The 12700-nt window shown below is 41.7% G+C and overlaps 3 protein-coding genes across 5 annotated transcripts; 1 reads left to right on the top strand and 2 right to left on the bottom strand.

The window, feature by feature from the left end:
* Nucleotides 1–256: 256 nt before the first annotated feature.
* Nucleotides 257–1952, bottom strand: LOC124138322. Its single transcript, XM_046504914.2, has 2 exons — nucleotides 1907–1952; nucleotides 257–1251 (listed from the first exon to the last, which is right to left on the bottom strand). Exon 2 carries the CDS (start codon nucleotides 1193–1195, stop codon nucleotides 266–268), a length of 930 nt encoding a protein of 309 aa, XP_046360870.2. The 5' UTR covers nucleotides 1196–1251; nucleotides 1907–1952; the 3' UTR covers nucleotides 257–265.
* A 2095-nt stretch (nucleotides 1953–4047) lies between these two features.
* LOC124138255 lies at nucleotides 4048–7087 on the top strand. 2 transcript variants are annotated; one of them, XM_046504814.2, is made up of 2 exons: nucleotides 4048–4131; nucleotides 5749–7087. In XM_046504814.2, the coding sequence occupies exons 1-2, from the start codon at nucleotides 4103–4105 to the stop codon at nucleotides 6713–6715; spliced, it is 996 nt and encodes a 331-aa protein (XP_046360770.2). In that variant the 5' UTR covers nucleotides 4048–4102; the 3' UTR covers nucleotides 6716–7087. The 2 variants fall into 2 exon arrangements, with proteins under 2 accessions (XP_046360770.2, XP_046360771.2); XM_046504815.2 differs by lacking the exon at nucleotides 4048–4131 and adding an exon at nucleotides 4142–4596.
* An 8-nt stretch (nucleotides 7088–7095) lies between these two features.
* Nucleotides 7096–12231, bottom strand: LOC124138254. 2 transcript variants are annotated; one of them, XM_046504812.2, is made up of 3 exons: nucleotides 11530–12231; nucleotides 9636–11178; nucleotides 7096–9003 (listed from the first exon to the last, which is right to left on the bottom strand). In XM_046504812.2, exons 2-3 carry the CDS (start codon nucleotides 11012–11014, stop codon nucleotides 7893–7895), a joined length of 2490 nt encoding a protein of 829 aa, XP_046360768.2. In that variant the 5' UTR covers nucleotides 11015–11178; nucleotides 11530–12231; the 3' UTR covers nucleotides 7096–7892. The 2 variants fall into 2 exon arrangements, with proteins under 2 accessions (XP_046360768.2, XP_046360767.2); XM_046504811.2 differs by having other exon boundaries at nucleotides 7096–9006; nucleotides 11530–12224.
* Between the last annotated feature and the right edge of the window lie 469 nt (nucleotides 12232–12700).

Genomic DNA, 12700 nt, shown 5'->3' with positions numbered 1-12700 from the left:
TCCACGCAATTTGGATATGATGACATGCATCAACCATGTCAGCGAGCCTGACCACCCGATCCTGTTAGTCGCCATTTACGACAAGCATTGTCGACTTTTTCGGCAAGCATGGGTTGCTGAAGACCTATTCTACCCCGTATCTTCACAAGGCCCGACTGTTGCTGGTGCGTATTGACAATTCATGATGCAGAGTTACGTGGGCTTTCTCCTGTCGATCCACTGTCACGATGGACGAGTAAGCAAAACAACTAAGACGAATTATGAATCAAACTTTATCATCAATATTAATTACAGAAAGTGTATGTGGATCTCTAAGTAACACAAAGTCTGCGACACGTTTTGGAAGCTCCAGGCTCGAGGTAGCTAGCTCCATGTTCACCAGGACAGACCGCCTCACGACCAATCGAGCACAGTGTTTCAGAGTCGGAACACGCCGCTTGTAGTCCATATACCATTTCCTGTACTCTTCATAATACTCTGGAACCGATTTCTTCTCCCTTCCTTCCATTTCAGCCAAAAAAACCTCACTTGGGTCAAAGCCCCCGACTACAAGCGCACGAAACACCTTCCCATACGTGTAGGAATCTCCAGGGTGAATTGGGTACTTGTCAATCACATATGCCAACGCTGATATAGACTGAGGTCGAGAGCAACAAGCCTGGATCATCGCAACGATCACAACGTAAGCAAAGCGTTCGCTTGGGTCAGGTCGACTTTCGTACCTGTAGCCCAACTTTCCACAAAGCAAGGAGCGAAATATCAAACAGTTCCATAGAAACACAGTCGGATCCTCCTTTAAGTCCGAAACAAAATGTTGACATGGCAGGAAGCTTGTGAAATCTAGATCCGCTTTTAGAAGTATCTGTAGAAGGTCGACAGCCACGTGAACGATGAGCTCCGACAATATCTCGTCTCTAACGAGGTGTTCTACGGGGCGGCCTGATCCAAGCAGAACTTTACAAATGTTGACAACACTGGTGCGTTGTTCCCGTGACAAAAGCCACCTCAGATAGAGAATTATTTCATTTCTGATCGTAATTTTGGAAACTAGTTCCTTGATTCTAAGCAAATCTTCTTGATTTTCACCCAAGCAGTATTGTCTGGTGATGGTCATAGCTTGTGTCCTTGAGTCACTCGGTACGATCACGTGATCTGAAAGAGTGTCACTCGGGTTATTCCCTGAGTATTTGCTCATGGCGAGAACAAGGCTTTTATTTTTCGGTGGCTGACTTATGACATTTTTCACACCATCTGAAACAATTTAAAACATTATAACATTAAGATGACGACCTTCATATACCACTGTATCACCGGAACTCGATGATAGCGTGTATGACATACTATATTCGTATAGAGAAAACAATAACACCCCTCTATATACATATAGTCTCTATGTATATAGAGGGGTGTGATTTGTTTTTCACTATACGAATATATTATGTTATACACGCTATCATCAAGTTCCTGTGTGACAACCATATGCAGGCTGCAAGATCGTATCATTTAAATATAAACCTGATAAATGAAGTATATCACAGTTACCTTGATTAACTGTGAAGAAATACATTTTTTCACTATGTCTATATATAAACATTTTCATTAAAAACTGATGGTCCGTGGATGGTGAACAGGTTTATTTCAGAGGATCACGACCGTGGCAAAAAAACGGAGATGCTGTTAGGAGCTTGCACTAACACTCTAAACAGGGCTTTCCGTTAAGCGCGGCCTAGAACAACCGAAATGATATCTTTCTGTGAATAATGTTCTTCAGCTGCAATAAAACGTCGTGGTCTGTGAAGAATAGTAGTTCTAGAAAAAGGATAACGACAAGGACATAAACACTCAGCGTCATCTTACATCATATGCGAACACAAACATTCACAATAACCCTCCCACTTCAACTTACCGTACTATGGGTAAACGAGGTGGTTGTATGAAAAAGTGTACCTGGAATAAAAACGAAAATTCAAACCTGCGAGATGTTTCCGTTCGAAAATTATGTCTGCTTACAGAATATAGATATTGTTTCGGGGATATTGGTCATTATCAATTTGCAAATGAAAGAACGTTAGTTATATTCACGAAGAAAGTATAAGGCTATATATATATATATATATATATATATATATATATATATATATATATACACACACAATTTACTTTCAATCTATAGAAATAGGGAATTTCTGAAAATCTGCAGCAATTTTTAGAAATGAAAACATCTTAAATGTATCTATACATCTATACCCGATATGGAAAATTGCCCTCGGCACGTGAGATGAGGTTTTACACCAGACACTAATGCACCTAACAACCTACTGTCTTAAAGTCTACTTCAAATATATCACAATTTCCACACGTGAACAAATTCTATTATTGTCAATAACCATCAGGTATATGGTCAGGACTAAATATTGTGACAATGAATATTTTCTACTGAATGTCACAGTGTGTTAATCATTATTAACTCACCTTACATTAAAATACTACCTTCTGATTGGTTAAGGAGCGGGCAATTATTTTCCATGCAGCCCGATCGTGTTGCCCGCTGAGAAAGCAATCGGAACACACCCTGGGTAACTTGCATACCTCGAATAAGTATCGTTGAGTTGAAATGAACCGATGTTTATTCGAATGCATTGGGCAACGGGAAGTAACTCGTTTCGTTTGCCTCGTCTGAGTTTTGCTAACTCGGTAAAACTGAGGACAAAATTATTTTCCGAACCAGTATGAATGGGAATGTCAGTGAGATAAATTCGTTGTCAACCGATCTCGAGGTGGATATGGCGTGATTTACCCTGGGAGTGATCCTATGTACATACAGGGTACATCACACCATATACCTGATGGCCAGGGGTACATATACTCACACACAGGGTACATCACACCATATACCTGATGGCCAGGGGTACATCACACCATATACCTGATGGCCAGGGGTACATATGCTCACACACAGGGTACATCACACCATATACCTGATGGCCAGTGGCACATATACTCACACACAGGGTAAATCACACCATATACCTGATGGCCAGGGGTACATATACTCACACACAGTGTACATCACACCATATACCTGATTGCCAGGGGTACATCACACCATATACCTGATGGCCAGGGGTACATATACTCACACACAGTGTACATCACACCATATACCTGATTGCCAGGGGTACATCACACCATATACCTGATGGCCAGGGGTACATATACTCACCTCGACATAAATTGAAACTTATAACTTTTGTATTTTACCCATCGCTCAAGTTGAAGTAGTTTGGAAAAAAACAATCATTTTCCTGAAATAGATATATTCGAAATACTCTTTCTTTCAATAGAACACAACATATTCTTTTCTTAACCTTGAGGGAACTAGTTAATGTTTGTTTGTTTGTTTATTTGTTGTTTAACGCCGCACTCAGCAATATTCCAGCTATATGACGGCGGTCTGTAAATAATCGAGTCTGGACCAGACAATCCAGTAGTTAATATCATAAGCATTGATCCGTGCAACTGAGATCGATGACATGCATAAGTCAGCGAGCCTGACCACCCAATCCCGTTAGTCACCTCTTACGACAAGCATAGTCAGCTTTTACGGCAAGCAAGGGTTGCGGAAGACCTATTCTACCCCGGATCTTCACAAGTTAAAGAGTTTGGTTAAACGCTGTTCAGTTTCTGTGTGTGTGTGTGTGGTTGGTGGTGGTGGTGGTGGTGGGGGGGGGGGGGGGGGGGGGGGTCAAAAGTAATGCTGTCGATGACACTTACAACTTTCATTTGTACGGAGAATGAAATACTAGTTCCCACCAAGGGGGGATATAAATGTTGATTTATTTGCTGAAGAAAGTGATGTGAGTCCAGTCCAACAACTGTAGTGAGGGTGCCAGCTGTTTATTAAATTAATTATTTGATGTAATATTTGTGACATATCCTTCGTGGTCTCAATAACATCAACATGACACAAACACGTTTGAGTACATGAAGTGTTCGCGTGACAATGCCACCATGCCCTCAAGAGTTACCTCCCCTTGACCAAAGAGTCCTTGGCAATATTCAGGTTGCAGAAGGAAGTAAATACCCAACGTGTTCCTTGACAATGGCACGTATACCTACAGGCCAATACAGGTAGGCTTAGTCACAGAGCTGACGCCAACATCATCACAAACCTACTACGCAGACATTTGTGTCATTTTGATCGAATCACAGTCATCCGTGTTCTATATTAATCCATTCCTCGAGTCGACTGTCACTGTCACATGAATGAGTCGCGATGTCTATTTATGTATACTGACTGATATGCAAGATATGGTCTGGTATATCAACGGCTGTGTATGCGGACAGTGTACATGTATGCGTATTCTGTTAACGCTGACAATTTGAGGTTATTCACGTATACCAAGAGAGTTTTGTTGAACTCACTCACCATTACTGCAGTGTTAAGCCCCATGAAGGCCAACACGTACGCTGTCTAAGGCTGTATATAGCCAATACTATAGCTATATAGCTATATTGTTAGCTACAGGAACTATATATTTATAGTGTTGTAGCTATGGCAACTCTATAAACCTCGCAGAGGATGCACTTACTGAGGTAAATATGAATTCGATATTATCTACAGGATTACTCAGATGCACTGAATTGTGTGAATAATTGACACCAATAACGTTTCGCCGATGACATATTTATTTATTTATTTTGTATAGTTTGTTTATAGTATTGATTGTTTTCATTAATGTGTACACCAAGAGGACGTCTTTCAAATGTAAGCAAAATTCTTCAATCTTAAATGAAAACTAAATTCCACTCTTTTCTGGAAAAGCGATGGCTGTTTAGAAAAATCAAATTGCTAGAGACGACCTTTGACACCAGGGCCCACTTGCACAAAACGATCTTAGCATTAAGACTATTGTAAGCCTATGTTAAAGTATTGGAGTTATGATCATCTTAGCGCTAAGTTCGCTTTGTGCAAGTAGGTCGAGAAGGGTGAGGTGAGTAAATGAATGTTATTTGATGCCACTGTGTGCAATTTTCCACCTGTTTCACGGATATCTTCAATTATTAATGGACCATTCTAGACCTGGGCCAGGCAAACCAGTGACTGAAAGCATAAGATCCAGTACAGTAAACTACGGTTATAACGAACCCAAAGGGACCACAAATGTTAATTCGTTATAACCGTAGTTCGTTATAAGCAAATGTACGGGATATATACAGCAAATGGACAGGACCAAAAAATAGTTCGTTATAAACGTGTTCGTTATAAACGTAGTTTATGTATTTATATGTATTTTGTCTTAGTTGTGCCCCTTGCTGGAACACTGCTGTATTGGAATTATTACATTTAAAAAAGGAAGTGAAAACACATGACCGTGCACGTTCATTGCCCGAACATTTCCCACAAAACTTAAAATGCCGGTTTCATATTATTTTTAAGAAGGATAGAACTGTATTGGCATCAGTATATATTTTTATGAATAGTGTACATTTCGTACATTAAGCCTTGTTTGCTAAACATCATGTCGTCTTAGGGGTCGGTGGGGTAGCTTAGTGGTTAAAGTGTTCTCTCGTCACGCCGAAGAACCCGGTTCAATTCCCCAGATGAGTAAAATGTCACTCACTCACTTCCGCCCGCCCACCCACCCAACCACCAAATCACTCACTCACTCACGCCCGCCCAACTACCCACCCACCCAACAACCAACTCACTCACTCACTCACTCACTCACTCATGTTCTTCTATAGTTTCAGCCATAATCCCAAAGGGTTCGTCCTTGGGTTCGAGAGCCCCAACCTCTCTGACGATGCTCTCGAGGCTTTCAGGAGATACATATGCGCCCCAAAACAACACTCGTCGATGTGTTTCGAAGAACTTAGAACAGTGTTACTGGCGAACGACAACTTCGCCACACGACGTCTTCTCCTCCGAAGCGGATTCAGGTGTCTCCATAGCAACAAACCTGAGACTTTGGCCGACCTTATAAGCCTTATCTCAGATACAGAAATTGTTGGTATAAAGAAGGATGTTGTGAACACTCTTCTTGAATATGATGCAAGGGAGTGCTACCCTCTGCTGCTGTCAAAGGACATAGAAATATTGGACCTGTGGCCAGACCTCGCCTTGGAGTCGAACCCGTACGTAAAAGCAGTAGGTATAAACACAGACACGGTATTCATAGACCTACTGCCAGATTTCCTAGTATGGCAAGTTGTCTCCCCTTGCCATCGTCACGGACTTCGTTCGACCAGACGTATTTCAAGAAGAGTGATCAAACACACCGCCATGTTCCTCAATGACTTTGATATGAACTTTGATTCTAGAAACAAGACGAAGTCCTTGATGGCGCTTGAGACCTTACGCGCTTGCAATTCAGTTGTAGGATTACATCGCTGTCTTGCTAGAATTCTGGAACGTCCGATAATTATTTGGGACGAATGGCAGCAGTTTCTCCTCAAGGTGTTAGTACTGATGGGACACCGACCAAGTGAAAGCCTGCTCAACAAGTTAAAAGAGTCCGATGACTTGAGGCCATTTGTGTTTTGGTATGAGTCCCATACGAGGAGAGTGCCATCATTGCGAGACTGTGCCAGGGTGCGCATGCGGAAGTCGGTGACCAAGAGCAACCTTCGACATGCAGTGTCCACTCTGTGTGTTCCACAAATGGTAAAAGACTACATTCTGTACAGAGACTCAAACGAATTTTTCAAGTGACCAATATTTTCAGTTGTTTCATTGGACCCGCGAAGATCCGGAGTAGAATAGGTCTTCAGCAACCCATGCTTGCCGTAAGAGACTATGCTTGTCATATAAGAGGCGAATGACCGGATCGCGTGGTCAGGCTCGCTGACTTGGTTGATGCATGTCATCGTATCAAAGATAAAAAAACATCGACGTATTGAGCTTAATGATGTTGCTGCTGGAGATAGCACTAACTTAGTGCCCAGTTGGTGTGTCAAGTCGTTTCTTGTTCATTACAAGTTGTTCTGGCAAATAGGAACACAATGATGTACATCGGTCAATTACTGGAGTCACACATCAATAGCGTTTCAAAACTATTTTCCTTTCAATAAATAATGAAATTAACGATTTAGAGTAAAACATGCGTTTATTAACTATTGTGCACACATATTCATTACCAATAAATTCAGATCAAAATCTGGGAAATACATGCATATGTAAAGATGGATACATGTTGAAGTAATATTCATGTAGAAAAAAAAGGGTTAAAAATGTAGGATATTTCTTACAAACACATTTAATATGACATTGTATAATTGTATATTGAATGTGAAAAGATGTCTAAGGTACAGTGATATTCTGGTATATTTCCTGGTTCTGATACTCAAAAGATGATGTAATAATATCAGGTTGTAAGCGAGTATTTACGTATCTACATATTAATATTAATTATGTTGGGCACTCCACGAGGTCTCGACAAAGCCTCGGTCGTCAGCATTATTAATGCCAGTTCAGGGCGGCCTTTAAAGTATGTTCGGTCCCGGAACAGGCACACCAGTCGTTGGCTGTGAGTCTCGACATCGGCGTACACACACATAACAGAGACCTGGCTGAATCCTAGCGCGTAAACACATAAACATGATCGATGGCAGCAACTGTTTCGTCATTCAATATATCTCAACTTTCTAACCAGGTTCAAACTAACGATTGACTAGCACTTGTAACAGATGGTTCGTCCTTATTGACGGAATGAAGTCGTTGAATTGATATAACATTGAATTCAAAGAGAGTTAATGAGTGAGTTGGGTTCAAAGCTGTAAAATCACAGGATCTACGCGGAAACCCAATAGTGCTTACACCCCAAGGATCCTGGCACAGGTAAGGGACGCAACTCCGCTCGCCTTTTCCCCGGAAAGGAATCAGAATAGATTCAACACTTAGAGTAACAGCAGGGACCGATAACCCATGGATGCAATGCCATGGTTATTAAGAGGATTAGTAAGATAAGGACATTTGCTCCTGAAACATTAACCCCAAGCCATGTATCATTTGAATCCCACCAGTCACCACTTGTCGAGCACACTGACAGAGAAGCGTAGGAGGAAGAGGGCGATGACCCGTAGCCACTGGAGATGTGTGGGTCTGAGTATGATGCTGTCGTGTCTGCCACTTGTTCTTTGTGAAATGATTTCAGCCAAGCGCTTGCCTCTGCAGCTGAGATCCGGCGATCCGGGTTTTCATTCTTACATCTCTGACATAGGGGTACTATGGCCGAAATCCCAGACACGTCTACGATACGTCCCAGTAGTCTGCCTAAACCATACACATCATTAGCCCTTGATGTCTGGCCACCTGCACGAACCTCTGGAGCTAAGTGGACAAACTGTTCCATGTCCTGGTCCGTGAATACAATACCATACTTATAGGACCCATGGCCGAAGTCACAGTACTTCAGAACTGGGGCTGGTTTTGTCAGATCCACTAACACGTTGTCCGGTTTGACATCGTTGATCAGAATGTCCATCTCATGGATCTTGCAAAGGCCCTCAGCCAGCTGCCGTGCAATGCTCAACCAGTGTAGTAACGGTAGAGTCACTTTCCCCACAACATCACCGAGGGTGGTTCCCGATCCGATGAGCTCCAGGACAACACTGTGACCACCAATTCCATCTTTAACTAAGCCATAACATACAGGAACACAGCCAGTTGGCTCCAAGTACATGGTCAGTTTGGCTTCACGAAACACATCGTCTTTGGAGACCATGTCGATGTAGTGTTCCTTCAACACAACGTGTCTGCTTTGTCCGTCCACATGCAGTGTTGCTACTGTAATCTCTGCAAACGTTCCCCGACCTATGATGTTGCTTGAAAGTACGCCACTTTTGCTCTTGTATTTAACACACGGCGGTGGTAAGACTGGAGGCTGGACATGCCAGTAGTGCTTAGCAACACGGACGTCTGGACCAAACACCTTCTTGAACACAAACTCAGAAGTAAAAGGTTCCTTTTTGTTGAAACTAGCTGAGTTAGGAAGGGACGTTCTGCTGGAAGTAGGAACAATATAGGGATATAAGTACAAAAGGAGGCATATACGTGTAGTGAGTGAGAGAGCTAAACGTTTACATCGCACCGGCAATATTGCAGCCATATAGAGATGAGATCATATTTCTAATAAATACATTGATATTATATAACATCACAGTGTTGTATATATTGGCATATTGTGCTTCTTCGAGCGATTATGTATGTTCAAGCGATGTTCCAACTGTAAACGAGAGAAAAGGGAGAAAACGTTTGTCATTAAATCGTCTTAATTAATTGAAACAAATATACCATGAATATGAAATGATATGTGAATCTGGTGGTGGTCCGTTGCAATGTTAAATAAGGCGATTTTCTAGAAAAAAATTTACTGTCCCGAAAATTCTTTAAAATAATAATCATACCTCAGACTGTTGACAAATGAAAGACAAGAAAATGTCTGCCACCAAAATTACATTGTTGCAAAGAGTTTTTATACAAAAAAAAGATTTAGGCTTATAGTTTAAAATAAGAAATAGTTGGTTTTTCACCTGTAGCTGAAAACAGTATCTAGTCTCCATATGGTACACGCACACTTAATATCAAATGGTCGGTCCTTAAGTGACAAATGCATGAACGAAAACAGCCGTACCTGCTATTGTTGTGTTTCAAAGAATTAATAAGAGATCTATCCAATATATTTCCACTGGACTTCTTTCCATGAATCAATAAGAAACATATTCTTTGAACCAAATGATCCTTCAGAGTTTGTGGAAGTTCTGGCACCTGTTTATTGGGGATAGCATCAAGTAGCTGTTGCATATCAGACTGGAAGCTATGGGGGATATTTTCAGAACTATCTGTGACGTCCAGGCCAGACCGGAAGCTTTGGATGGTCTGTGCAGAACTTTCTGTGACGTCTAGACCAGACCGGAAGCTGTGGTTGGTCTGCACAGAACTATCTGTGACGTCTTGACCAGACTTGAAGCTGTGGATGGTCTGTGCAGAACTTTCTGTGACGTCTAGACCAGACCGGAAGCTGTGGTTGGTCTGCACAGAACTATCTGTGACGTCTTGACCAGACTGGAAGCTGTGGTTGGTCTGTACAGAACTATCTGTGACGTCTAGACCAGACCGGAAGCTGTGGTTGGTCTGCACAGAACTATCTGTAACGTCTTGACCAGACTGGAAGCTGTTGTTGGTCTGTACAGAACTATCTGTGACGTCTAGACCAGACCGGAAGCTGTGGTTGGTCTGCACAGAACAATCTGTGAGGTCTAGACCAGACTGGAAGCTTTCGATGGTCTGTACAGCAGCACCAGAAATCTCTAGATCAGAATGAGAACCTGTATTTTTAACCTCCAAACTCTCCGTCTGAATGGAAGGGGATGTCTTACGCTTCTTTAAAGACACGGCTTTGTTTTCGGCAGTTCCCTCAGTCGACTGTCCCTCCATGCCCAGGGTTCCCAACTGATGCTGCTTCATCTGTAAGAAGATTTCTGTCAGCCTCTCCGCTCTAGACAAAATAGACAACTCCGGAGTACGTGCATCGAATAAAAATGTCTTGGAATAATGTCTATCCCGCCGTGTGTTGCGGGATCTGTAGAAAAGACCATGGATGTCACAGCTGTTCCTTGACCTCACTCCCAGCAGCCGAGAACTCAATAGGTATTGATTGTACGTTTTGGGAGGAATGGAAGTCATGGATCGGGAAGACTGTACCTGCCCGTCACAGTTACTTGAATCACTGTCATTACTGTTATTGTTCATGTTGAGGCTAGCACCGTCTCCTATCATCTGTTCGTGGAAATCGTAAACACAAAACACATCAAAATTTAGACGGATTCTTGATACGTTGTTGTTGCCATTATTTATCCTCAAATTGACCTCAGATGATTGGTTCCCGGTGAAGGGTATATACTGGGTCTGACATTTACTGTATCCGCTCAGTATGGCTTGTTGGTGTGTGGAACAAGAGCTCCAATAGTCATCAGCAATGTCCATCTCCTCCAACTGACGGTCTCTCAACATGTGGATTCGGGCCGAGATTCTCTGCTTCAAACCAGTATAAACTGTTCTGTGTTATTTATATCAGCTACCTCCATGTTTTCCGGCAGCTCTATGGAAAGATATTTGGAATCTTGTCCGACATGGTCATCAAAGACATCAGCAATCTTGTATGGAATAAAGTGTGTCTACAACAAAACAAATTTTATCAGATAAAATATGCTTTGTTTTTACAACTGTTTGGTAAATATAAGTTTGCAAAAAGAGATGTTAAAATATATTTATATTTATATGTTTTTAGTTCAAAGTACAAAGTTATGTATTGATTTGTATAGCGTTGATTTCTTATATATGATAGATGCATTTTGAACATATGAACAAAGGTTACCCATTTACTTCTATCGATGCAGTATCCTCGAAGACCCAGTGTATGATATCGATAAATACCCTGGACCCATTCGTTTTAATTCCGATTCGTATTTTCGTATTGTTCCGATGTTGGATTGAAAAGGGTGCTAAAATGAAAGTCATATTCTTACCTTGTCAACCGTAATAACACTTCCATGTCATCCTCAGGCTTGATCTGGAGGACTCCACTTATTTCAGTATAGTTTCAGCTTGATCTCGAATCTACGCCAAGGACAGCCAGCGGGGAATCATCGTTATACACGCGCACAAGGAGGAACGTCCCTCCATTCAAGCTTGAGCCTTGGTGCAGATATGGAAGAAGGCGACGTTTGATTTGGAGAAATGTACCTTCTCAGATGAGGCGGATATTTGATTAGCTCTTGGCTATCGAAACGTGTGTGACGTAATAGATGTATCCAAGGGCAACCAAGATACAACAAATTTATTAAGGACGAGAAAATATCATTTTTGGGATGACTCCTTAATATAATACATATGGGAAAAGAATTAACAATAAATTAACCGCCAACATCAATGTTCTGACATTTCACAGTCTGTTTGCAACATATTTTATTGTGACGTCACAAGAACTGGTATTCAGAACAAATGACGTCATGATTCTTGAATGTATATTACAGTATGACGTCACAGTACGCTAATGGAGCGTGGCTCATTCTCCTACCCAGGCGGCCAATCTGTCTAAGCTAACGCAAATCTCACCGACTTCCGCGTCCTTTGCGGTCATCAGTGCGCCGGAGTGTGACAGACAAAGTTGGAGACGGGTTCGCGTACCCTTCGTTTTGGTACCGCTGCTCTCCCTTTTTTTTCTTTCGCTGGTCTTTTGTTTGATGCCGCACTCAGCGTATAAGTGATTTCTCCGGTCCCTTGTAGTTTGTTATATCTATGTTCTACTGTATATAGCGGCGGTCTCAAAATAATGGAGTTTGGACCAGACAATTCAGTGATTGACATCACGAGCATCGATCTACGATATTGTTGCTTGTTTAACGCCGCACCTAGTAATATTCAACCTATATGACGGCGGTCTCTAAATAATCGAGTCTGGACCAGACTATCCAGTGATTGACATCATGAGAATCGATGTACGAAATTACTTTCAATTAAAACCCAGTTACTTTCAATTAGCTTGCGTACAGAAACGCATGCATAAAATGAAAAACTCAGATTTAAAAAAAACCCACAAAAAAACAGCTCGCCTAAATCCCCAATGAAGCTTTTTCAGCATGCGTACAAAGGAGCTTATTTCCGAAACACAATAACGAGCTAATTTACTTTCCGAGT

The sequence above is a fragment of the Haliotis rufescens genome, unplaced genomic scaffold, assembly GCF_023055435.1.
Source record: "Haliotis rufescens isolate VD_foot unplaced genomic scaffold, xgHalRufe1.0.p SCAF_5, whole genome shotgun sequence".
Lineage (NCBI taxonomy): Eukaryota > Metazoa > Mollusca > Gastropoda > Lepetellida > Haliotidae > Haliotis > Haliotis rufescens.
The sequence above is the reverse complement of the archived record's forward strand: the minus strand, read 5'-3'. Positions and strand labels throughout refer to the sequence as shown.